At 46.0% G+C, this 21,772-nt stretch overlaps 2 protein-coding genes across 3 annotated transcripts in view; both read left to right on the top strand.

Annotated features, from left to right (window-relative positions):
* The window catches only part of ACER3 (alkaline ceramidase 3), a 48,276-nt gene extending 41,359 nt beyond the window's left edge, over positions 1-6,917 (top strand). The window contains exons 8-11 of the mRNA XM_005024097.6: positions 246-347; positions 2,629-2,733; positions 4,121-4,166; positions 4,390-6,917. Coding sequence (XP_005024154.2) covers positions 246-347; positions 2,629-2,733; positions 4,121-4,166; positions 4,390-4,443 — 307 coding nt within the window. The 3' untranslated portion in view covers positions 4,444-6,917. The remainder of the gene's footprint in view (positions 1-245; positions 348-2,628; positions 2,734-4,120; positions 4,167-4,389) is intronic.
* Positions 6,918-10,679: 3,762 nt separating this feature from the next.
* LOC101796699 (uncharacterized) lies at positions 10,680-21,253 on the top strand. 2 transcript variants are annotated; one of them, XM_072032909.1, is made up of 10 exons: positions 10,680-11,237; positions 12,374-12,468; positions 12,924-13,074; positions 14,324-14,509; positions 15,994-16,357; positions 16,469-16,571; positions 17,470-17,573; positions 18,800-18,916; positions 18,993-19,219; positions 19,300-21,253. In XM_072032909.1, exons 6-8 carry the CDS (start codon positions 16,475-16,477, stop codon positions 18,827-18,829), a joined length of 231 nt encoding a protein of 76 aa, XP_071889010.1. In that variant the 5' UTR covers positions 10,680-11,237; positions 12,374-12,468; positions 12,924-13,074; positions 14,324-14,509; positions 15,994-16,357; positions 16,469-16,474; the 3' UTR covers positions 18,830-18,916; positions 18,993-19,219; positions 19,300-21,253. The 2 variants fall into 2 exon arrangements, with proteins under 2 accessions (XP_071889010.1, XP_071889009.1); XM_072032908.1 differs by having other exon boundaries at positions 17,431-17,573.
* The last annotated feature ends 519 nt before the right edge of the window (positions 21,254-21,772 follow it).

The raw sequence follows: 21,772 nt of genomic DNA, 5'->3' as shown, positions 1-21,772 counted from the left end.
ACTAGTAATGGAGAAGTAAAGCCTCTGAAAGACCAGTCCTAGAGAGTGCTAATTCAGGAGAAGCAGAGGAGGTAAAATACAATAGTTAAATAGATAAAATAAGAATTTAGTATTTTTTTTTCTTTTGGGAAAGGTATCTTCCTAAATGAATAAGTTTACTTGTATGTAATAATATTTATGTACGTTACAAGCTGCCTTTTAAAGCATCTTGAACTTAATACTACATTTTTTTCCTCTCTCTCTAGGGTATACCCATGGCTTAGAGGTCTAGGCTATACATCTTTAACTGTATTTTTAATGGGATTTTTTCTCTGGAATGTGGACAACATTTTCTGTGATAAATTGAGGTGAGCACTTTCGCTTTGTCTTAATAATCTTCTAGCATAAAGCTTTGTTTTTTTCTGTGGTGCATGTTCAAGTCTCCATCTGATGGTACATATGATACAATGCCTACAAAACATTCACAAGTGTTTTTATGCAGTTTGCTCGTGACTAAATTCAACACTGAACAGTTCTTTTAAAGGTTTTCTTTTCCATGAATAGATTCCTTTTATTTTTTTATAATTGATATTTCTCTTCACTTTCCCTCAATTTAAATTGAAGTTAATGTCACTGAAGTAATTTTGAGGATCTGTGGCATTCAAAAGTCTGCTCTTCACACTTGATTTCATCTGAATGAGATTTCAATTCTGCTTTTTTTTTTTTTTTTTTGGTTTCTGTTTCCCGGGAAAATATCAAGAGCAGCAGTTCTGCAAGCTACAGAAATACCTGCTGCAATCTATCTGTCACCAGTCAACAGCAGCTGTTGGAGTGTCTGAGAAAGAGCAGCAACTCTGTGAGCCAGTGCATTGTGCTTGGCTGTCATCATTAAGCCTGAAGTCTTAGCACTTAGAGGAGGCTGGGAAAGACTTCATTTCTGTTTAGTCTATTGCCAAATGTTGCCTTTTTTTTTTTAATTTAAAAAAAGTATTCCAGACAAACCCACCATGTTGTAAGGCTACATACTCTGTCCGTGCAGGAAAGAACACCAGCCCAATACGTTGTTCTCTGAACGTGTTCCCTGGAGCTGAGCAGCTTCATAGCAGCCCCTCTCCTTTTCTTAGTGCTTGTGCTCCACCACTTGCTGGTGGAGATAGAGAGCTTGATGCCAGCGTCCAGAAAATCCCATCCTGACTCTCTGACACACTGTTAGAGGCTTGAATCTGTTGTGCACAAAGCTCCTAGTAGGTTGCTTTGTCAGATTCAGCTTGTAGCGTGCTGTAAAGAAATCCAGTGTGTTCCTTCTGTCCTGTTTGGCTCTGTAGACCCATTTTAAATCAATTTAAATCAGCTGCATCACATCGCTGGTGAGATCACAACCCCCCAGCTCTCTGAGCCTGCTGAGCTGCTGCTGGAGCTCCGTGGGGCTTTGAAACTTCCTCCTAGGCTCAAAGGTTGCAGCAGCTGCTTAAGCACTTTTTTCCGTCCTCGTTTTGCAAAGGGAAAAAAATGTTAGCATGGTTGCTGCTACACTTGTTCAGTTATGGTGCTGGAAAAAAAAAAAGTTTATTGAATAGCTTTAACAATCAGATGTCTGCAGAGCCTTTGAGTTGTGCAGGTGGTATTATAACTCTAACCTTTGGGAAAAAAAATACATTTTAGTTCCTTGTATTTTTTTATTCGATAAAGATTTAATGTGTGAATCATCCACCCACCTGCTCTTTTGGGTTTTGATGTTGAAAATTGTGGTTTGATTCACTTTTTGTTTTTTCCTTATTTCATTTAGTCTGGAGCTGATTTAAAAAATAAATAAATCAGGAGCTTCTGAATTTGAGCTTTGAGATTTCTCGCCATCTCTGTCTCTGAGGCCGTGCCAGGGTGATGGTTTGGGTGTTCCTCACTGAACTGAAGCTGTGTTCACGTTTGTGGCTGAGTGGCTCTGGAAACCTAAGCAGTAGCTCAGGGATTAGCATTTAGTCCGGGGCACTAGACACCGTAACATCATGCAGTATTTAAGTATTACAAAAGCTGCAGGTTTTTTCTTCCTTCACACCTGCACTCGTTACTATTTTCCCTCTTTGTTTTGACTGAATGTGAAATAGAAGTCAAAAAAGAAGCCAGGTAGGTGTAAATGTTGCTTCACCAGCAACCGAACAGGCGTTACCTGCAGAAGCCCAGTGAGCAGGAGAAAGAAAGAGCAACTTAGTTCTTTCCCTTTCTTTCTCTGTCTCCATTTAGCCTCTTCCCAAGTAGCTCATGCCTCAGAACTGTTCAAAATACAGAGCATGTTGGCAGAGTGTTTCAGATTCTCCACTTTCATTGCTTCCTCACTAAACACCCGTTCTGTCCCTGTTTTCTAATAAACCACAGATGGCCAAGCTAAGCCCCTGTGGAGCTGGAGAACAGAGGGAGTGGTTGCCAAAGGCGAAGCAGGGATGTCAGATTCTTCTCTCTGACCTTATCCTCAGCGTTTCTTCCTTATGGACAGTAGTTGATAGGGTTTGGGGGTGGGAAGATGATAGAACTCGTTTGAGGCTGTGGGATGCCATAAATAAGTTCTCCAACACTTCAGTCTGGAGGTAACTGATCGATCAGACCTGAGATTGCTTAGTTTGGAAAAACCAATTGCCTGGCATTTCTTTCTTCCAGGGCACTACGAGAGAAGATGCCTCCTGTCGTGGGAGCCGTGACACAGTTTCATGCATGGTGGCATATTCTCACAGGCCTGGGCTCTTACCTTCACATCCTGCTAAGGTAGGAAATGTTTTCTGAACTGGTTGATCATATTTTAGGAGGTTTTCAAGGTTCATATTTATTTCTACATGTATTGATCAGAAGAGCAGGCAAATAATTTCTTACTTAACCGGTGTGAGCTTTCCTTTCCTTTTTGTAACTGATCTGTAAACTCTGCAGAAGTAATGTATGTTCTTCAAAATATAATCAGCAGTCTTTAAATAGCCGTGATTCTTCAGGAAAATGCAATTGACAAATGGGAACTCTAGCAGTTAAACTGCGAAAGGATTTGACAATATATTTCAGAAATAAAAGCTATTAATATCTTTCTGTTCTTCTGCAGCAATCCTCAAGTGTTTAAATAAGGTTTAATTTTAGAAATGTAACTCGTCTTTCTGATAAGCACTGTCACTCCCGAAAACAAGCAGGCATCATGCTGTAGTGCAGAGGGGGTGACAGCTGGAGTGGTTGGAGCAGAGCTCTTCCCAGAAGTGCAGGATGTTAGCTGTAGAAGAAATCTTCAAATGTTTAAGAGCCTAAATTAGCAAGTCTGCAGCCAGCAGATTTTTGTCTTTTTTTTTTTTTTGCTCTATACCACCATCTACTGGAAGCAAGAATGAGAGCAGAATGCAAGAGGGAATCTGAAGGATGTGTGTAGTATGTTCAATATCTAAATAATTTTTTACCACTTAACTGTAAGAGAATCTCTAGCAGGTACATTCTACATAGTTGAGAAAACGTGATCACATAGTTTGAACACCATAGCCAAAGTTTTCCCAGCGTGCTGCACAGAGAAACAATTTGTTTTCTCTTTCCTTGGGGAACGCACAGATGCCTGATGTCTGTGCCAACCCAAGGAACCGTGTGCTATCTCTGCAATCATTTCCCTGGTGTTTTCTCAGCCACACTGTGGCATTGCTTATGTACCTGGGGAAACATCCATGTAAAAAGTGAGGTCAGGCTCAGGTCTGCTGAGAAAAAGAGGATAGGTCAGAACAGAAATGAGATACAGAACCCAGCCATGCTTTTTTATTATTATTTTTGATATCTGCTATATTTTGTGATGCACTGATGAAATTACACCCTTCCAAACTGACAGGCTCTAACCCCTATTCAGTCTTTTTTTTTTTTTTTTTTTTTAGCAGAGAGAATTTACTTCTCTGGTTTCTCTCCGACTAGACACATACGTGGTAGTATAGGTCAGTTTCTAATAGAAATGTAGCACAGTGGGATTCACCGTAGGCTAATACCCCCTATTTTGCATAAACTTAGGCAGAATGGGTAGTTCTGCAGTCCCAGAGGCAATTATTTTCTAGCTGGAAAATAAAACCGGGATCGGGACATAATTATTACTTTGTATGCTGTTTTATGCATCGAATTTCAAGCACACTCTCCTTCTTTCCCTCAGTTTATACACAAGGACACTTTTCCTGAAACACAGGCCAAAGGTGAAGGTAAGCAACCAGTGTTTTGTGTCTGTTCATGAGCTGCAGCATTCAGGTGTCTTGGGCCTGAACATGCGCTGAGGCTTGCTTTTTGTGCCTCTTTAGGGTATTGTCTTCAATTTCTAGTTGCATTCCGAGAAAAGCAGCTAAAATATTGTTAACAGTTGGCTTTCTGTTCTGGGAGAGGTGGTATTCCAAGAAATCTTTCCACTTTGTGTTTTTCTTTTAACAGTTTCTGTTCGGGATATGGCCTGTTCTTCTCGTGGAGCCACCCAAGAAGCTCTGACCGAGGCCCAGGCAGCCCCACGCGACCACCTGAATAAAGCGATTCAACAATTGCCATGGCTGGATTGTCAAAATCATGGATCTGTTCGAGTATCGTTGCTATCAAAGGACTTCTCGGTGTTACTAGGCCTGCCAGCCAGAGCAGAGCAAGGAGCTGGCACGCTAGGGAGATAACGTTTAGTACAGCTTTATTCTAAGTTGTTAAAGTTTAAGACACAATATTTTTCTGTATATATTGTATAGCTGATGATACTGAGCTAATATTTCGTGCTGGTCACAGAAAACTAACCATTTTTGGAGTGGGTTGAGTAAGTTTTTCATTCAGTTGTTGTTCTTTCTGTGGTTTAAACTAATATTAGTAACTGAATGATAAAAAAAAGAAACAAACAGGTCATTGATGGCCAAGCTAAGTATCTGTGTGGCCTATAGTGAGCTGAATGCTTAACCTGAACTACTTTAATCTTGCACTTTTATACAATTAATGAAGTCTGTAATGGTTAATTTCTGGCTTTATTCTAGCCTTGCTTCTCCACAGCCTCCTTTGCTGTTTAAGTTTTAAGCAGAAAAGGTTGGGATACATGTGCCATTTAGGTAATTTTGTACCAAGTTTCCATTTTCTCTTTAGTCCAGCTGGGGTGCATCCTGGAGGATGTTCCAGGGTGTGACCAGGAGAAGACATTTACAGTGGTGAAGCATTATAAGGGTTCTTGTTTGTGTATGGGAACAGAAATCCTGTTTTGTTTGACCAGTGATCCATCAGGAGACTGCAGGATGACTGTATAACCACAAGAAACACTTTTTAAAACGTTTCATTATTTACATGCCTTCCTTTTCTCTCCCTGCTTTTCATTCCCTGTGTTCCGTTCTTAGTACAGGTTGACAAGCACCACATATGTGTGCTAGATCAGCTTTGAATTCATGCCTTTCCTATTTAACGAGTCTTAAATATTGGTCTGACTTTCAGAATCATCTTCGTATTCAGAAATAATGAAGAAAGAGTTAAAGAACAAGATTTACATTGAGGAACTCCCAAAATATAATTGGCAGTATTTTGATTGCTTGCTCTTAATCTTTCCAGCACACTTTTTTTTTTTTTTTTGAAGTTGAATACTTTTTTTAAACCAACCTTTGGCTCTTAATCGGGTACAAACCCTCTGATTTCTGCAGCTCTTATCTACTTAGCTGATCAAAGTTCATCAGTAAGCATAAAGAAAACATGGAACTAACAGTTTTTCGAAATATACCTCATATTGGAGGCTCTTGTTTTGTCTCCCCAGATCTTGGGGCGACGACTGGAGTTTGTCTCCAGGCCTCCTGGCTGCCATGCTATGCAATTTCTGATGCTCTGAGGGATTTGTCCTTCTTGCCGTGAAGGAAAAAGGGAAATGCTCGGACTGATTGGAACTCCTGTTAGGTATTGATGTAAAACCTGCACGCAGCAGCAAGGCATGGCTCGGTAGCTATAAAGCTGTCTCCAGGATCACAAAATTCTGGCTAATGTAAGCTTCCTTGCTCTGACTAGTGGAAGAAGTGAGACCGAAATCTGTGTTGTACAATCAGTGATAACTAAAATAGTCTTTTCCCTTTATTTTTTTTCCTGCTTGTGACTTAGCTGCATCCTCAGTGTCCATCAGTAGCACCTCTGCTGGCGCACGTCTCCAAACAAAGCCATTGCTTTTAGTTCTGGTGACTGGCCCTGAACTCCTGGGATCATGCAGACCCAAACTCAGGGCTGGAACAAGACCTTGAATGGCTTCAGCAAGGTTTAAGCACATGCTGAAAGCAGTATATTTGCAACCTGTAATCAGCAAACCACTATAAAATTCTTGAAATTTTCAAACAAATCTGTTGTCAGTAGGCTCCAGTTCGGGGTCTTCAAACCAAAAGGTTCGAAGAACAACTAGCACAGAGGGAGGAAAATGCTGGTTTGGACCAGGTGTCTGTAATTACCCAGCAGGCTTTTTTTTTGTTGTAAAGAGATTTGAGAGCCATTTCTAAAACGTAGCTTAAAAATAAGTGCCTGCCTATTCACCTCCAGGCTCTTTCAAGCGTGTTTCTGCACCCTGTATCTTATTTTCTTGTTTAGTATGTTTACATGCTCCCATAAATTAGGGAAAACATCCTGTAAAAGGAGCGGTGCAGCAACTAGATGCATCAGCAATCACAAGTGACGTCTGCTCGACGTGGTATTATTTTTAAGGCAACGAACAAAACCTGTATTTTATTGCCCTTAGTTTTGTTTCTGGAGGATCTGGGGGGCTCTGCTTTTAACTTTTTCATAACTGCAGAAGTCAGTCTTCTAAAAAGCCACTTTCTTAGTGATGAGGCATCTCTCTAATGGCATATTTTAAAGAAATTTGTGGATTCTCCCACACGCTTGGAACAAGGAAGTATACAGTGTTTTTTTTTCTGGTCCTGTTGAATTGTTAGGATTAAAAAAAAAAAAAAGAATAAATGGAAAAGCTCTTAATTTTATGCTGCTGTTAGCTTTTCATTCAGATATCCTTTGTCATGGATGGTTTTTATCTTAAAAGCTTGTGCAAATTGTGTTCTTCTTTCATTCCAAATGACCGAGGGCCACCCCCTCCCAGTAGCCTTTCTTTCAGGTTCTGTTAGACCCTGAAGAATGTAATTTATATGCATATCCTTCTGAGCATAAGTAATCTAAAATTATGGGTGCTTTGGGTTGACTGCCTTATTGTGATGTTGAAAACGGCAAGCCAGTTCTAGCTTCGTGTCACTGCAACTCAGAATAACTTTTCTAGTGCCTGGAAAGACAGAAGTCTTCGCGACTGTCACCTGTTAGATGTCTGTTAGGCTGCTTTTTATTTCCATCACTTGTATTACGTGCTGAGTTTTTTTTTTTCCCTACAGTCTTAAGAGCAGCATATCCCAAACTTTTCTTGCACTACAACTTAAAAGGTGGGTCAGCTTTGATCCTGGTCTTTTGAGGAGGATTCAGACAGCAGCTACTTTAAAGGGGATTGCAGAAATAGCAGGTGGCTTTAAAATGAATCCTACAGGCGGTGTTGGACAGACGTAATGACAGTGATAAACTCCTCCGTTCTTCAACATCTATGAAGAACCAGGAAATTATCGCCTTGAGACCATCAGCTTGGCACAGATCAGCAGCTGAGAACTTCTTCCTTGCAAGTAGTAGAAAAATGTCAAAATAACTCTCCCAATACAGATCAACTCCATGCTTGATGTCGGGAATCAAGGTTCTCTGGATCCAGCTCTGAAGAGAAGACGTGAGAAAGAGAAATCTGCCACCAGGAGGCATCTTGTCTGCGTTTTGGAGGTGGTTTTTGAAGCTGGCTCGCAGTATTAGTCATCTCCGGACCTCATCCTGTTGCTTTTCCTTTTAGCACAAGGAAGTTGTGCTACCAGCAAGTGTTTCGAAGACTACCCCGTAGTCAGAATTGGATTATGCAGTCTGTCACTTGCCAATCTACCTCTGTGGTGTATTGTTCAATGCCTGTGCCCTTAATTATGCCTGCCTGACAGTGCAGGTGCTCAAGCAGCCTGCGGCCCCTGAGGCTTGCAGCAGTGTTGTGTGGATCTGTGGCTGCCTGCTCACACTGCAGAGATGTCCTGACTCGTTTGGTGACTGTCAGGCTCCGAGGTTTTGCTCTGTCTGCTCTGCCTCTGCTCCCAGGAGTCTGGTTTAGAAGGGGATGTGAGTAGGAGGACTTCAGTACAGACAGGTGAAGTGAAACCTTTTTGGCACTGTGTTGTTACACTTCAAGCTAAAATAACGTGTACAACTTCTTCGGCGTGACTTTGGAAGAGATGTGATAGGAAATACTGTTCTGTAATTAGTTTTAATTCTCTTCTAATCTGTTATTGGGCTGTGTTCAGCCCCAGCCTGTCTTGTTTGGCTGAAGGGAAACTGTGTGACTCGAAATGTGTTTGATTCTTTGGCCGTAGTTTGCTCCCTGTACCTGGTTTCTAGCAGCTGAAGGAGTTTTTCAGCAAACTCATCCATCTGAAACTCATAACAAGAGTGTCCTTCCAGTATCATCTTGTGTTTTTCACTGCCACCACCACGTTTTTTAGCTTGTTTTCCAGAATTCCAGTAATACAACTTTTTAAACCTATTTCTCCCAGTGGATTTTTTTTTGTATTTAATATTAGGTGGTAACAATTGAGTGTAATGCCTGGGAGTGGAAGATGAGCTGCAGTGAAGCAGCACTGCTATTTTCCTCCAGGACACCTCAGAAGCCAGGAACACACTATCACTTCGTTGGACTGTGTCCCATAATGTTAATTGACATATCCAGGTAAAAAAGTTGCATCCTTAAAGAAATCTGATCTTCCCATCTGCACGTTTCAAGTAGGCAATGGGAGGCTTTAACTGCAAAGCACTGATTAACTGTGAGGCTTTCTTAGGAAAAGGGATAAATGATGGAGACTTTATTACCCAGGAGAAGCGAAAGCCAGAAGGAGATTAAGAAATTGTGCATGGAAAGAGAATAACAAAAGATTAAGCACAGAATCCCATAGTATTACGTCAACCACCCTCTTGGTATCTGCACTTTAGACACTTGTGTAACAAGCTGGAATGTTTTGCTGTTTTTACATTTAGCTCTTCATGCTGCCTGCAGTCTTTGCTGCAGAGGTGATGGAATGATGTTACATTCAGTTTGTTAGAGCTTTTTCAGCTGCTTTATGAGGCTGGAACGTGACATGAGTCGTTTCAAACACGAACAAAAATGCTTTTTGTTTTGGGATCCTGTAAGGTAACTGCAGAGATCAAACTGCATAACCATTGAGATCGAGTTGGGGTTTGTTGGTTTGTCTCGCCCAGCCACTGCCTGCTGCTGCCAAGTGCCTGACCTCTCTTTTGCAAGTCTTGTCCGAGAGCTGAGGCCATGTTTTTCCCCAGGGTCTGCAGACAAGGTCCTTGGTAGGTTTGTATTTCATGAAATACTCTTCTAATGCAGGAGTTGAAGTGCTCCTATTTCTAATTGCTTTGCAGAAACGTAGCTCTGCCCTTCCTGGCTGCCACGACGTGCCTCCCGTCCCCATGTCCCTGATGCTGGTGGCTCATTCCCTAGTCTGAAAGCTGCCTGCTGGATTTAGCCCCACAGCTGCCCCTTCATTTTACATCACTGACAGGCAACGTGAAGGCACGACAGTCAAACGAGCACTTTGTGCAGAGCCCCATTTGCTTACTGGAGCTCCCTGCCTGACACTTCTGAGGGCAGGATTGGTGCCTGAATCTCACGCTTCCCTTCAGACCTCTCCATTTACAGGTGCTGAAGGCATCTAGCTTGGAGTAAGCACCTAAGGGCAGATTTAAGACAAATCAAGGTGAGAACCCAGCTGCTGCACGACCCTAAACCAGTGCCTGCACAACGCTGAGCGCACACCTCGCACACGTTGAGTCCATGTGCTCAGAGCAGGTGGTTGAGATTTTGTGAATAAATCTTGACCAAAGGCTCTTCCCATTGCTTGTCCTTCCTCGCCAGGACACGGGAAGAGCTGTAAGCACAATCCAAGTTCACCCTCCTTTCCCCAAAGCCCTGGAACAACGTAGATCTATTTCTTAAAACCAACATTGTATAGAGATGGGCTTTCCAATGTGCTCATAGAAATCACTTCGGTAGCATGATTTGCTAAATTAACACCTTGGTCAGTCCCTGCAGAAGACTAAATATTACTCCCTGGGCTCTGGAAGAGAATTTCCAGCAGCGTAAGCAGTAGTTACTCCTCAGACTGATCAGAAATTGTTTTTTTTTTGTTTTTTTTTTTTTCTCCTCTTGATCTTCCAAACTGACATTGACTCTCTAATGTTGACCATTGAGCTCAGCTTTGTGCACTGATGCCTTGTGTACTGTCGTAGCACATAACATCTGCCCACCTCTAAGGGGATGAGAAATTCCCGGCACGTTATGTGACCAAACTTTTTAACGTCGACACTATCAGCTGTGATATTTTTGTCCCGAAATTCAGCATATCGTTGCCGAGATGGAGAAATACACTGTGACAGGTGAAGAGCAGTTGGTTGGTAAAACACAGCTGCATCCAGCAACGTTTATTGACAATTTTGATAATCCTGAACTGCTTCTTTGTACCAGAGCAACTGGGTAACTAACGTTAGGCTTCTCTGTATCAGCCCGTCTTGTTTTGCGAACACGGTAGCTTTGGATATTTAATGTGTTTCATTTGTTACTCATGCTGCAGTCGAGCACTAATTTGTGTCTTTATAGTTCAAAATTATTAAAGAAATTTGTTTTAAATACAACTTGTCCTGGGTGGTTTTTGGCTTTTGGGTTATGCGGGGCTGGTTGGTTGGATGCTGGTGGGTGGCTGGGTGCCTCGGGTTAGATTGGAAGCCCCCACCAAGCATCCTCTTTTGTATGTCCAGTGAAAAAAAAAATCCATTTTTCACAAAGCCCCAGTTACGTTAGCTCATCCCTGTGGTTATGCCAGCTCGTTTTTGGCAATTCTGCTCCCGTGGCGCAGAAATAAAACGCACAAATAAAAGCACAGCACCTTGCTCAGAGGCGTGGTGCTGCCTGTGGGCAGAATCTTCTCTCCCTCAAAGCCCAACCCATTAATAGGGGAATTCAGGTGCCTGACACGGGTGGGAGAGCAGGAGATGGGAGGCAGGTGAATGTGTTGGCAGCTTAGAGCTCACGTTTTGGCACTCCTCAACCTCATCCTTTTCCTCTTTCTTTTTCAGTGGCAGAGGAGGAGAATTGCTGCACGGCAGGACCTCTCCAAGCAGAAGTCGTGAACCAGTAGGCACTTACCAGCAAGACAGCACACCCCAGCAGCCAGAATCAGGTACAGATTTGGGATATTTCCCCCCACTTCTGGCCCATCCTACTCAGAAGGGCCCATTTCTTCCTGCTCACATCCCTGCAGCTGCGTCTCTTTTAGGAACAGCCTTGAATTAAATACTTAGGGGTCAAACCACAGAGCAGGAAACCTCATAGCAGTGGGGTAAATGCCATGGGGAACCTCACTTCCCATGACACTGTTCCCTGCAGTTCAGAGCATAGAGAGCCTGGAGGATTGGAGGTGCGTGCCCCAAATCCCCAGGTGTGAATTCTGCTTTTAAGTTTTTTGTCCCAGCCTTTGGAGCTCCAATATTTCTCCTGCAACCCATACGATTAGCAGATCTGACACAGAGAGACCAGGAACCGTGTTGGATGGGTCACCTTGGCTTTGCTTCCTTGGTGCACATCCAAAATAAAGCCAAACTTTGCCTGAGTGCCAGCCTGGGTGAAGCACAGTTTTGCACTAGCCCAGAACTGGGAAATACTTCAAAATTTCCCTTGGGGAAAAAAAAAAAAAAAAAAAAAAAAAAAAAAGAACATCGTGGTCCTATCAAAGACCTCCTCCCAGCCAGAAAATTCAATTTCAAGCTTGACAATTCGCTTACAAACCTGCAAATTTACTTGCAGCTTTCTTAATGTTCAACCCCCCCTCTTTTTTTTTTCCCCTTGTTTCTCTTTACTCAGCCTGTTAAAATGCTAAAACCGAAGCTATTTATTTGCAATACTTCAATCCCTGTGCTCCTAACCAGGGGCACACGATGGAGATGGTCACTGCTTCACTCTGAGACGGGCTCCCTAATTTGCATGCGGGAGGCACACGCCGGCTTAATGGAATTAGCAGTAATTAACACCACCAGAGCTCAGTGCGTGCTGCTCCGGGGGACCGTGCACCCACAGCACGGCACCCGGTGACACTGGAGCCACCGAGGGCTCTGATTCAGTGGCTCCTCATCACCGAGCTCAGGTGGGTGAATGTTAATGAGCAACAGCTTGCCTAAACCTGCAGAAATGGAATTAATTGAGTTACCCTGCTGATGTAAACTGATGTCAGACCCCTAATATTTATAGGCCGGCTGCAGAGCATCATTGCTGCGGTGATTTATGGGGATGCCTAACTTTAGCAGTGCTTTTTCCTCGTAGGTGCCGTGTTGACTCACTGCCGGGCAGCGGAACGGAGGAAATTGGTTAAAATATCGCAGCGTTGTGTAAACCTGGGGACAAGTCCAACTTCTCAGGTAAGAGAAGCAGCAAACAACACAGCCAAATCCACTCTGCACCTGGGCAGACCTGTCCTGGCACCCGTGAGTCACTGCTTAACAGCATTTTGTTAGTCTGAAGTCTTCAAGTTTTTTTGTTGTTGCTGTTTCCTTTTATTTTTTTTTCCTATTTGTTCAAGGCTTTTCTCTAATCTTCTTGTTTTTAACGTCCTGCCTAGGCTGGAATGAAAACAAGATTAAGAGCTAGTTAGAAGATTAAAACCAGCAATGAACCTGCGAGCCCCGACAGCAAAGCAGAGCTGTCGCAGGAGGGATATTTTTATACAGCTTATTTGAAAAGCAAACAAACTCCAGCTGGGTTTTCGTGCTGCTGGCATTAATTGAAGTGGGAGGGCTGATTAACGGCTTGCTGCTGAAGATCTCTCTGCCACATTCCCCCGAATTTGACTGTTTGCTCTCAATTTGCTTTGCAGCTGCTGTACAGCTCAGTGGGTTTGTCCATACGCTCACATCCCGTGGTGTTCGTGGTCAGGATGGAGTAGAAGCCCTTTTTGTGGACCATGGACCAAGAGGACTCATCCTCATCAGCTACCAGCACGTGGCACATCAGCAGCTCTACATCAGGTCTGTACGCCCATCACAGCCACCCCAGCCCAACCCCACACTTAAATCCTGGTACAGACCAGGTCTTTGGCAAAATCAGTGTTTAAACACCACTCAGGACATCTCTTTTTAATAAGAGGACCCCAAATCAGTGTAGAAAAGCATTTAGAAACAGCACCTTGTAGACAAGGGCTGGAAAAAATGTGCAATGATTGGGGTGCCACCTTCAGCCTGGAGAAGAGAAGGTTCTGGGGTGACCTTATTGCAGCTTTTCAATACTTAAAAGGGGGTTATAAAAAAGATGGAGAGCAGCTTTTTGCTCAGGCAGACGACGATAGGACAAGGGGGAATGGTTTTAAACTGAACGAGGGGAGATTTAGATTACAGGTTAGGAGGAATTTCTTCACTCAGAGGGCGGTGAGGCACTGGATTGGGTTGCCCAGAAAGGTTGTGAGTGCCCCATCCCTGGAGGTGTTCAGGATCAGGTTAGATGAAGCTCTGCACAACCTGATCTAGTGGGTGGCATCCCTGCCTATGGCAGGATGTTGGAACTGGATGGGCTTTAATGTCCCTTCCAACCCAAACTGTTCGGTGATTCTATGATAATTTTATGCCTGGGGTCTCCTGAGGGACCTGGGGTTCAGAACAAGAAGCTGTGGGGCTGCAGAGAGGTGTTTCCAGAGCAAACTGATGCTTATGAGCACGACCCTGCTCTGCCAGCTCAAGGTCTGGATGATTTAATCATCTGGGTGAACAGACCTGGCCGTTCTTGCCTTGAGCAGATTTACCAGTTGTGGACAGAGTGGTGGAAGCAAGAACTTTGTGCAGGGGTGGTGCTGAGTATCTGGAGCAGAAACATCCTCAGGTGGGAAGGCTGGAGGTGGAGGAGAGCATCCCTAAATGGTGTTCTGCCTGAATCCATGCCCAGCCTGGCTGTTTGATCTTCAAGATCTGGGCTCAGGGAGAGAGCAACACAGGAAAACACTCGCTGACAGCCAAGCTGTATCTTAAATACATGTGTAGAAAGAGCCTGATGAGATCAGACATTGCTCCTGTCGCGAGCAGCTTGAAATCAGGAGTCAGCAAATCAGGGAGAGCAGAAGAAACCTCGAGTGTTACCCGCCAGAGGTGTGACAGTGGTTGGAAACCTCACACGTTGCTCTCAGAAAGAAATGTGCATCTATACGAGCTGTGAAGCTCTGGTCCCTGTCGATAGGAAGCGTGTAACCCTGCTGCATTTGCATTAAAGGCCTTGCTTCTTGTTTTCTAGGCTGCTGAGAAGCACTGGAGATGCAATTTCTGCAGTCGCCGGCCCTGCCCCAGATATTAGGCTGCGGGATTCCCCCCAGCAGAGCCTGGTTTGACACCAAATCCTCGCCTACAACTGGAGCAACACCTCATCGATTCGAGCCCTGCGTCCCAGACCGAGCTGTTTCACGATTAACTCACCCTCCAGGTAAAAACCAGGCTCTGGCTGCCACCAGGCTCTGTTAGCTGCAGTGCTGCGTTTTGGAAGGATGCTGCCACCTCCTGCGTATCAGCACAACTGCAGCAGGCAAGCGGGAGCCTTTGGGATTCGTTCTGCTGAAAGGTCGAGCCCGGGCTGCTTTGCTTTTGGGGCAGGGGTGGAAATGGGGCTGGTAACAGCAGCGAGCAAGGGAATCCCTCTTCTTCCATGAGCTGCACCACCCAGGGATGCTTTCAGAGCTGGGAATGCTTTGGAAGATCTTGGGCATACAGCAGGAGTACCAAAAATGGGTGATAACAGGGCCCTGCTTGTTCCCCCTGCTAACAAGAGGGACACAGGCTAGGTGTCCCCTCAGCCGTATGTAGGGTTGAGCCTCTTCAGGCCAGCACGATGCCCCATTCCCCAGCTGCAGCCCCTGAGCTACCATGCCCTAGCATGACAGGATGGGGCCTGAAACCTCCAGGATGCCACAGTCTCCTCCAGCTGCATGCTCCAAAGCTAGATTTGGGAAGTTGTCCCCAATATCTGAGTTAGTTACAAGCCCTGAGGCTTCTCTCGTTGTAAGAAGCTGAGCGCTAAGAGATTTTCTCTTTATTTTTCCCTGAACTATCAGTGTCGCTGAACTGGATTTGTTGTTTTTTTCCTGTCTTCAAAATGAAACCAGCTCTGCACTTCTGAAACCCTTTTTACCCTCTCTTTTTGGCATCCATGCCCTCTTGCTGGCACAGACAGATAGTGATGAAAAGACATTTCATGGGCCGAGTCCATTATTAGCCCTAATAAAACGCCATGTGCAGGGAGGAAACAATTTGGATGCATTGGGATGGATTACATCCTTGGGGTGGATTTATATCCTTGGGCAGGATGATTTCTCAGCATCAGACACAGCAACGGGACTTTCTGTGCTGTGGGAGCACTGCTGGGTCTGTTTTTTCTCTCTTCTTCTTTCTCTTTTTTCCGAGAATTTAAGGCAAAGCGAATCATTTTGTCTCAGCTTTCCCTTACCGAGTGCTCTGCACTACGCACTTGTTTGCTAATTAATCCAGCCCTTTCTTTTCGGCTGGCAAATGAGCGAGATCACTTGAATTATTAAAAGTGGGGAGGATTTGGGATTATAAGGAGGGCCATATAATTAGCTAGCTGGCTGCTGTCCCCTACTGCTAGCCTGGGATATTAATTATTTTCATGCTGATTCAGAGGGAAGGTAGCCAAGGTCTGAATCAGCCCTGCCACTTCTTGCAACACCTGCCTTTTCCCTAGATCTCCTCTCCAAATCCCAGCCAGCTCTGGCAGCGTCTCGTTAATGAGATCAGGCTTAATTGCAGCACGAGCCAGGGAGGGTTGCAGAGTCGGGAGAGAGTTCGAGTAACTGCTCTTCCTTCCACATCGCAAAGCAGGAAATGCTGCCTGCAACCAGGTGATATTTTCCTCTTTATGCCAATTAACAATTTTTATTTTTATGTTTTTTACAGGATCAGAGGGTTCCTTTCTCATTCTTCTGCCAGCAAGCTGCGAACCAGCCTCCCTTAAAGAAACTGAAACCCCAAAAAGGCCAAATTCTCACCTCGTGTCCACTGCCCGGCAGCCAGGACATGCGTCCTTGTGCGAGTGAAAGTGGATATGACACAGATTTAATGAGGCAACAGCTTCCTGGCAGCGCCACAGGCTGCTCAGAAGCTGTATCATTATTCATTTACTTGACTAATGCAGTCGTGTTGTGAAAAAGAGAGGGGAAAGCTGTCTGAAGTGCTGAGTACATGAGAAGGCTTCTGAAAAACAGAGCTAATCCAGTAGGGTCTGTTAGAGCTCAGGCATGGAGCACGTCTTAGTCTGGAGGTTGGTGGAGAAACCTTCCCAGGGACTCTCTGATGGTTTAGGGACCTCATCTCCAGGCTTTCAGTGTCTTTTGAGCTCTTAAAATGATGTTCGTGTCTGTTTCCCAAACAGGTAGCAATGAGAAACTGCCACGTCAAAGATCTCTGCAAAAGTACATTCGGGAACATCTCCTACATGCTCATGTTGGCTTCAGTGCAGTATTTTCCCCTAAAAGGTAAGACTTTTGGAGGAGCACAGGGCAGAAGCCAATTTGTAGACACAGCAGGATTTCTGAGCGTGCATTTGGGGGCTGAACCCAAGGCAAGGCTCAGGGAGCCTCCCAGGTCCTTACAATTCCTGCTGAGGGGTCAGATAAGGGTGCTGAGCTGAGGATATGTGGATATGAGGATACGAAGATGTAAGAATCACATCGCTGTAGCTTTCCCCACACCCTGGGCTCCACCTTCGCAGCCAGCCTGGCTGCAGCACATCAATCTCGATTGCGCTAACGCTTTTATGCTCGCCTCCTGTTTGCAGCTAAGCTGATGAGGCTGAGATGTAGAGGTGACCTCTCTAATTAACACCCAGGCAACCTGCCCTGAGCTCTGTAATCCTAGACAGGCCCCGGGAAGAGAGGTTGGAGCTGGCTTCCTCGCCGAGTGCAGGAGTCAGCACGAGTGCTGGAGCTGGACGTGCTGATGTTGGGCTGACAGGGTACGAGGAGATGCCCTAGGAGCCTCTAGGACACGTCCTAGAAGTGTTTCTTGAAAAAATATCTCATTCTGTAAAACCATTCCCCTCGGAAATGGGGAGGAAAATCCCAAATGATGAGTTCTTGTGGGGTGAGCATGATGGAATCACGGCTCCTGGTGCAGGAGGGAGTGTTGGGACACAGGGCCAATGTGGCAAATTGGCCTCAGCCCTTCCGAAACCTCTCTTTCTTCCCTTGAAATGCAACAAATGCAAGTGGCCAACACCCTGGTGGGTGTTAGAGGTAGCTCAGTGAGAAATACATTGAAGAAAATGAGTAAAGCCCTGGGGAAATGCGTCCTTTCGGAGCCACTGGCTACTCAGCTCACTGTCTTGTGTTGCAGGGGATCCTCTGAGTTATCTTCATCCCCGTCTTCTTCCAGGAGCTTTGCTCTACATGCACGACAGCAAGGATTTGGGGACGGAGGACAACCCAAAAGTGCTACCCGAGGGTCACCACGTGGAAGGACAAAGTCTCTACTACCAGGTAGTGCTCGATATATCTCCAAATGACTTGAAGCAGAAGGATGCTGCTACCAAGGAAGAGTTTGCACTCAGTTATGCCAGCGTACATCCAAAGTTGGCATCCCCTGATGCCAAGAGCTCTGCCTTCGTCAGCTCTCCGCATTCTTTTGGGAGCTGCTGGAAATGGCATCCTCAGACATCTGCCTGCTCAGAGCTGAAGGCAGAGATGGCAAAGGAAAACAAAAAAAAAAAATCACAACTGTATGTTTTTTGGCTCTGGGGTGAAGAGACTCAGCAGGAAAATTGCCTCAAAAGCTCTTGGCAGGACCGTTTGGAGTCAGCATTTGTTGGGGCTGCTTCTGGCCTGCCATAAAAAGCGCAGCGGTGCCGTTTGCTCCTTTCCTTCCTCTGCTCCAAGGAACATGGGCTTGCTGGCAAGCCACTCGTTTTCCAGACTGTCTTGTTTCTCGGCATGGAAAACCCCATGGAAAAAAAAAAATAATAAAAAAATCAAGGTCATTGCCTGGAGCCCTTCTTATAATGCTGTCTGCTCCCCTGCAGAGGTCCGTCCCTGCCAAAGTCCTGGAGGGTTTGTGGCCAGGAGATGGCATTGGCTTCTCAGTGCTTGTGCCCTGAGAAACCCCAGCAAGGTGGTTTCTCAGCCTTTATCTGCTAATATTGCAGCACGTCCCTAGACCAGGCTTTGCAACGCCACCTTTTTTTTTTTTTTTTTTTTTTCAGCACTTGGACTTTTTCCTCCTGAGGTGGCTTATTCGTAAGCAGGCGAGTGCTTGCTCAGGAGATCAGATCGATTCTGGGTAGGAAAGCTGTTAGAGCAAGCCCAGCTCTCCTCTAATTACACCCTGCTGAGCAAAAGGCTGCTCAGACAGCCAGGGCACAGGGCTGGGGACTTGAGCCTGGTTCCCCACGCTTGTGGGATATGGTTTCACCCACCAGGATTTGGGATTTAGGGTGAGAGTAAATGCTCCAGCAGCCCCATGCTGGGTTTGTGCTACCTGAGTCACCTTCTGTAGATAAAACCACACGCTCCTTTCCCTTGGGGTTGCACCGATGTGGACAATTAAGAGCTGAACACAGTGGTGTGGATTTCCCGGCAGAGATCCCAATTAGCACCAGCTCGTTTCCAGCCAGCACCACCAGAAGTCACGGCCGATGTGATCGAGGCAGGGGGGTGGGTTCCAGCAGGGTTTTCCACGTGTTATGCTTTCCACCTTTCTCTTTTTGCAGAAAGAACAGGGAAAAAAATCATCTTTTTGACACGGATCCTTGGATGGAAAGGTTTCTCCTGGCCTAGCACTGAAGATCTGGTCATCGTGGTTCTGCTTTCCCACGGAGGACCATGCAGTAAGTACGAGGTTTGTTGGCTCCCACTCCCTCCAAGTTTTACATATCCAGTTCACTGCTCTTCCTCCCCCTGCAGAGCACCTCCGCAGCCACCCCTGGAGCATCTTCACGGAAGAAGCATCACCAAATTCAGTCCCAAACCAGACTTGCATTAGGCTGCACATCTCCATCCCGGGCAAGGACAGCAATCTGGCTTCAACCCCCAGGGGTTGCCCGTACCAAAAAGCAAGAGGAGCTGCTGGAGTTTCCCCTTTTTTTTTGCCACCAACCCTTTGGTCCCGCTGACCCCCATAAATAAAGCAGGTAATTAACGCCCTTCTCCTCCTACCAGTGATGGGCTGTGACCTTGAACGACCTTGCTTAATTCAACTTTTCTCGACCAGCTCTTTTCGACGAGCGAATAATTGAACGTCCTCGTGACCCCGGCCTTGTCTCTCTCCTGCCAACTGGCTCTGCAGTGTCAACGAACAGCAATAAATAAATACATATCTGCAGAGGGACCTAAATGACTCCCATTACTGGAGCATCTGAAGGCCTGCTTAAATAAATCAAGTGAGGAGGAGATGATGCTGCAATCATGTGGAGGGGAAAAGGAGAGAATACATTACTGGCATTCCAGAGGCGGCGAGCAGCGTTGGCAAATTCGGAAGGATGCTGCTTCATCCAAGTGCTCCTGGACCGCTGGAGGACTCGTGTTGGTGCCTTCAGAGAGGAGAAGATGCTCGGCTCGCCCTCAGCAGCTGCTCCTGCACTGGGGATGGGGCTTACAGAAGCCTCTCCCTGCTTTTTTATAGGGTGAAAATGAGGATAAGGGTTCCAGCTGCCTGCCCCTGCCACTGTTTTCTCCCTTTTCTCCTTAAGATATGCCCCTGAGGCAGGGGGAGGCACAAGCCCTGACCCACCTTCCACCCCAGCATGGGCAGACCCTCGCCCTAACCCACTCCAGGACCATGGGGTGTGCGACAACCCCTTCCCAGAAGGGCAGAAAACCTCATTAATCAGCCTGCTTTGGGATCCCACAGGGACCGGGCGATGCCTCTGCACACTGAAGGAACCACCGGCTGTGCTTTGCCTTTTCCTTGTTCCTCCTTTAATTTTAAAGCCTGGGCATTTCTTCCTTCCCCCTCGCACATCCCTCACCCCACGGCCTCGTGTGTTGTCATTAATTGTTCTTTACATCATTTTCCTTCCCCTGCTGAGGCTGAAATTGAAAGCGCAGCCGAACCCTCGGTGAGCTCAGGGTGGTGACGAGAACAGGCTCGGGCTCCTCATCCCTGGGGGGAGGAGAAGGGAGCGCTTGGGGACCCTAATTCGGCGCAGGAGCTTTTCCCCAAAGCTTTCCAGCCTCTTAACAGAATAAAAACTCGGCTCCTGTTGCTGACTTGTCCCAGGAGAGTCCCTGTTCTCTTTTTTTTTTTTTTTTCCCTCGCTCTTCTGTTGCTGATTCTTTATTCCTTCCCTTTGTACAACGTCCCCTGGCTCCCATATCCCCCTGTCCCCACTGATCCCTGATCCTATAACCCCTTAATTGAAACCCTAGAACCACTATTTGGGGTCAAAGAGGTGAAAAATGCCTCTTTGCCTCCACTGCCATTACAGCAAGCTGATGGGGCAGGAGCTGGGCACACCACTGGGATCATAACACAGTTAATTAATATGGGAGTGTCCCCCACCAATTAACACTGATGGGTACCAATTAAAGCACATCACAAATCAGGGTGGGCTCCATGATCTCTGTGCCCTGGTTTTAAGGCAGTTACTGAAGATTTGGGGTTGGAGATGTACATAGGGTCTACTCCATGTAAGGGTCCCAAGCCTTCAGAAATAGCTTTCACTTTTTTTTTTTTAATTTTATTTTTATTTATTTGTATTTATTTTTATTTATTATTTTTTTATTTTAATCCTTTTGGTGCTGAGTTTTCCGCCACGCTGGGGGTGACGGTTCAGTGCTTGGCCTCTGAACCTAACATGTGATCCTAAATAGGATTTTTTTTCTCCCCTCCATTTTTCCCTGTGTGATTTTTGTTGGGGTGAGGGAAGGAAATGGCATGGAATGGGGTCATTCCACTGACCTGGTTCTGAGCACAGCCAGACGCTGGCAGCCCCCAGGCCTGCAGGGCAGAAAGGGAAAGGAGGAGGAGGAGAACACGAAGAAAGGGGAAAGAGAACATGAAGAAATGGCTTTTGCCGAAGGAGAAACCACCACGTGTGGAACCAGAGGCTCTGGCAAAAAAATGTGGTAGCTGGAACACAAATACTGCCCGGTTTGAATTCATAATGAAATTAATGTGACATTAACAGGGAAATAAAAAAATCCCAGATACGGAAAGACCAGGATTCCCTGTTTATAAGTGTTGTCTTGAAGGGGTCTCCCCTTTTTGTCCCAAGTTACAGCTCACCCCACAAGCGTGCCCGTGCCAGCTTGGAGCCCACCAGGACAAACCCATAAAGCCCCCAGCTCCTTTCCTCCAATGGGGGCAAGATTTGGGATGGGATGTACTCATTTTGCCCATTTTTGGGTTAGTCTTATGAATGTTTTCCATGGGGTCACAGCTGGGGGGGGCTGCCCGATCCCCATGGCACAGGGGGATCACCAAAACCCCCCCACCAAACTCCAAGCTCCCTCCTCACTGCCTCAGTTTCCCTCTTGCAAAACCGAGCAGGGGCTCCGGGGCTGATAAACGCGGCTCCTTCAGGATGATCCCTCACTTTTAGGGGACAGCTACCCCAATCCCACACCGCCCCGTCCCTGGCTGACCCTACAGCGGGGTCACCCAACCCCTCGGGACCCGCACCCTGTGCGCGCCCCCAGCGCCCATCCCCGCTCCCCCTTCCCATCCCCGGCTTCACCCTCAC

Source organism: Anas platyrhynchos, chromosome 1 (assembly GCF_047663525.1).
Source record: "Anas platyrhynchos isolate ZD024472 breed Pekin duck chromosome 1, IASCAAS_PekinDuck_T2T, whole genome shotgun sequence".
Taxonomy (NCBI): Eukaryota; Metazoa; Chordata; class Aves; order Anseriformes; family Anatidae; genus Anas; species Anas platyrhynchos.
This window is presented reverse-complemented; position numbering and strand designations above follow the sequence as displayed.

What these genes read in the sequence shown, in the direction of transcription:
- LOC101796699 (XM_072032908.1), top strand. Translation starts at nt 16,475, where the DNA reads ATGAGAAACTGCCACGTCAAAGATCTCTGCAAAAGTACATTCGGGAAC. An exon ending in GCAGTATTTTCCCCTAAAAG is followed by an intron (nt 16,572 to 17,430) that starts GTAAGACTTTTG and finishes CTTGTGTTGCAG; the next exon opens with GGGATCCTCTGAGTTATCTT. An exon ending in GACAAAGTCTCTACTACCAG is followed by an intron (nt 17,574 to 18,799) that starts GTAGTGCTCGAT and finishes CTCTTTTTGCAG; the next exon opens with AAAGAACAGGGAAAAAAATC.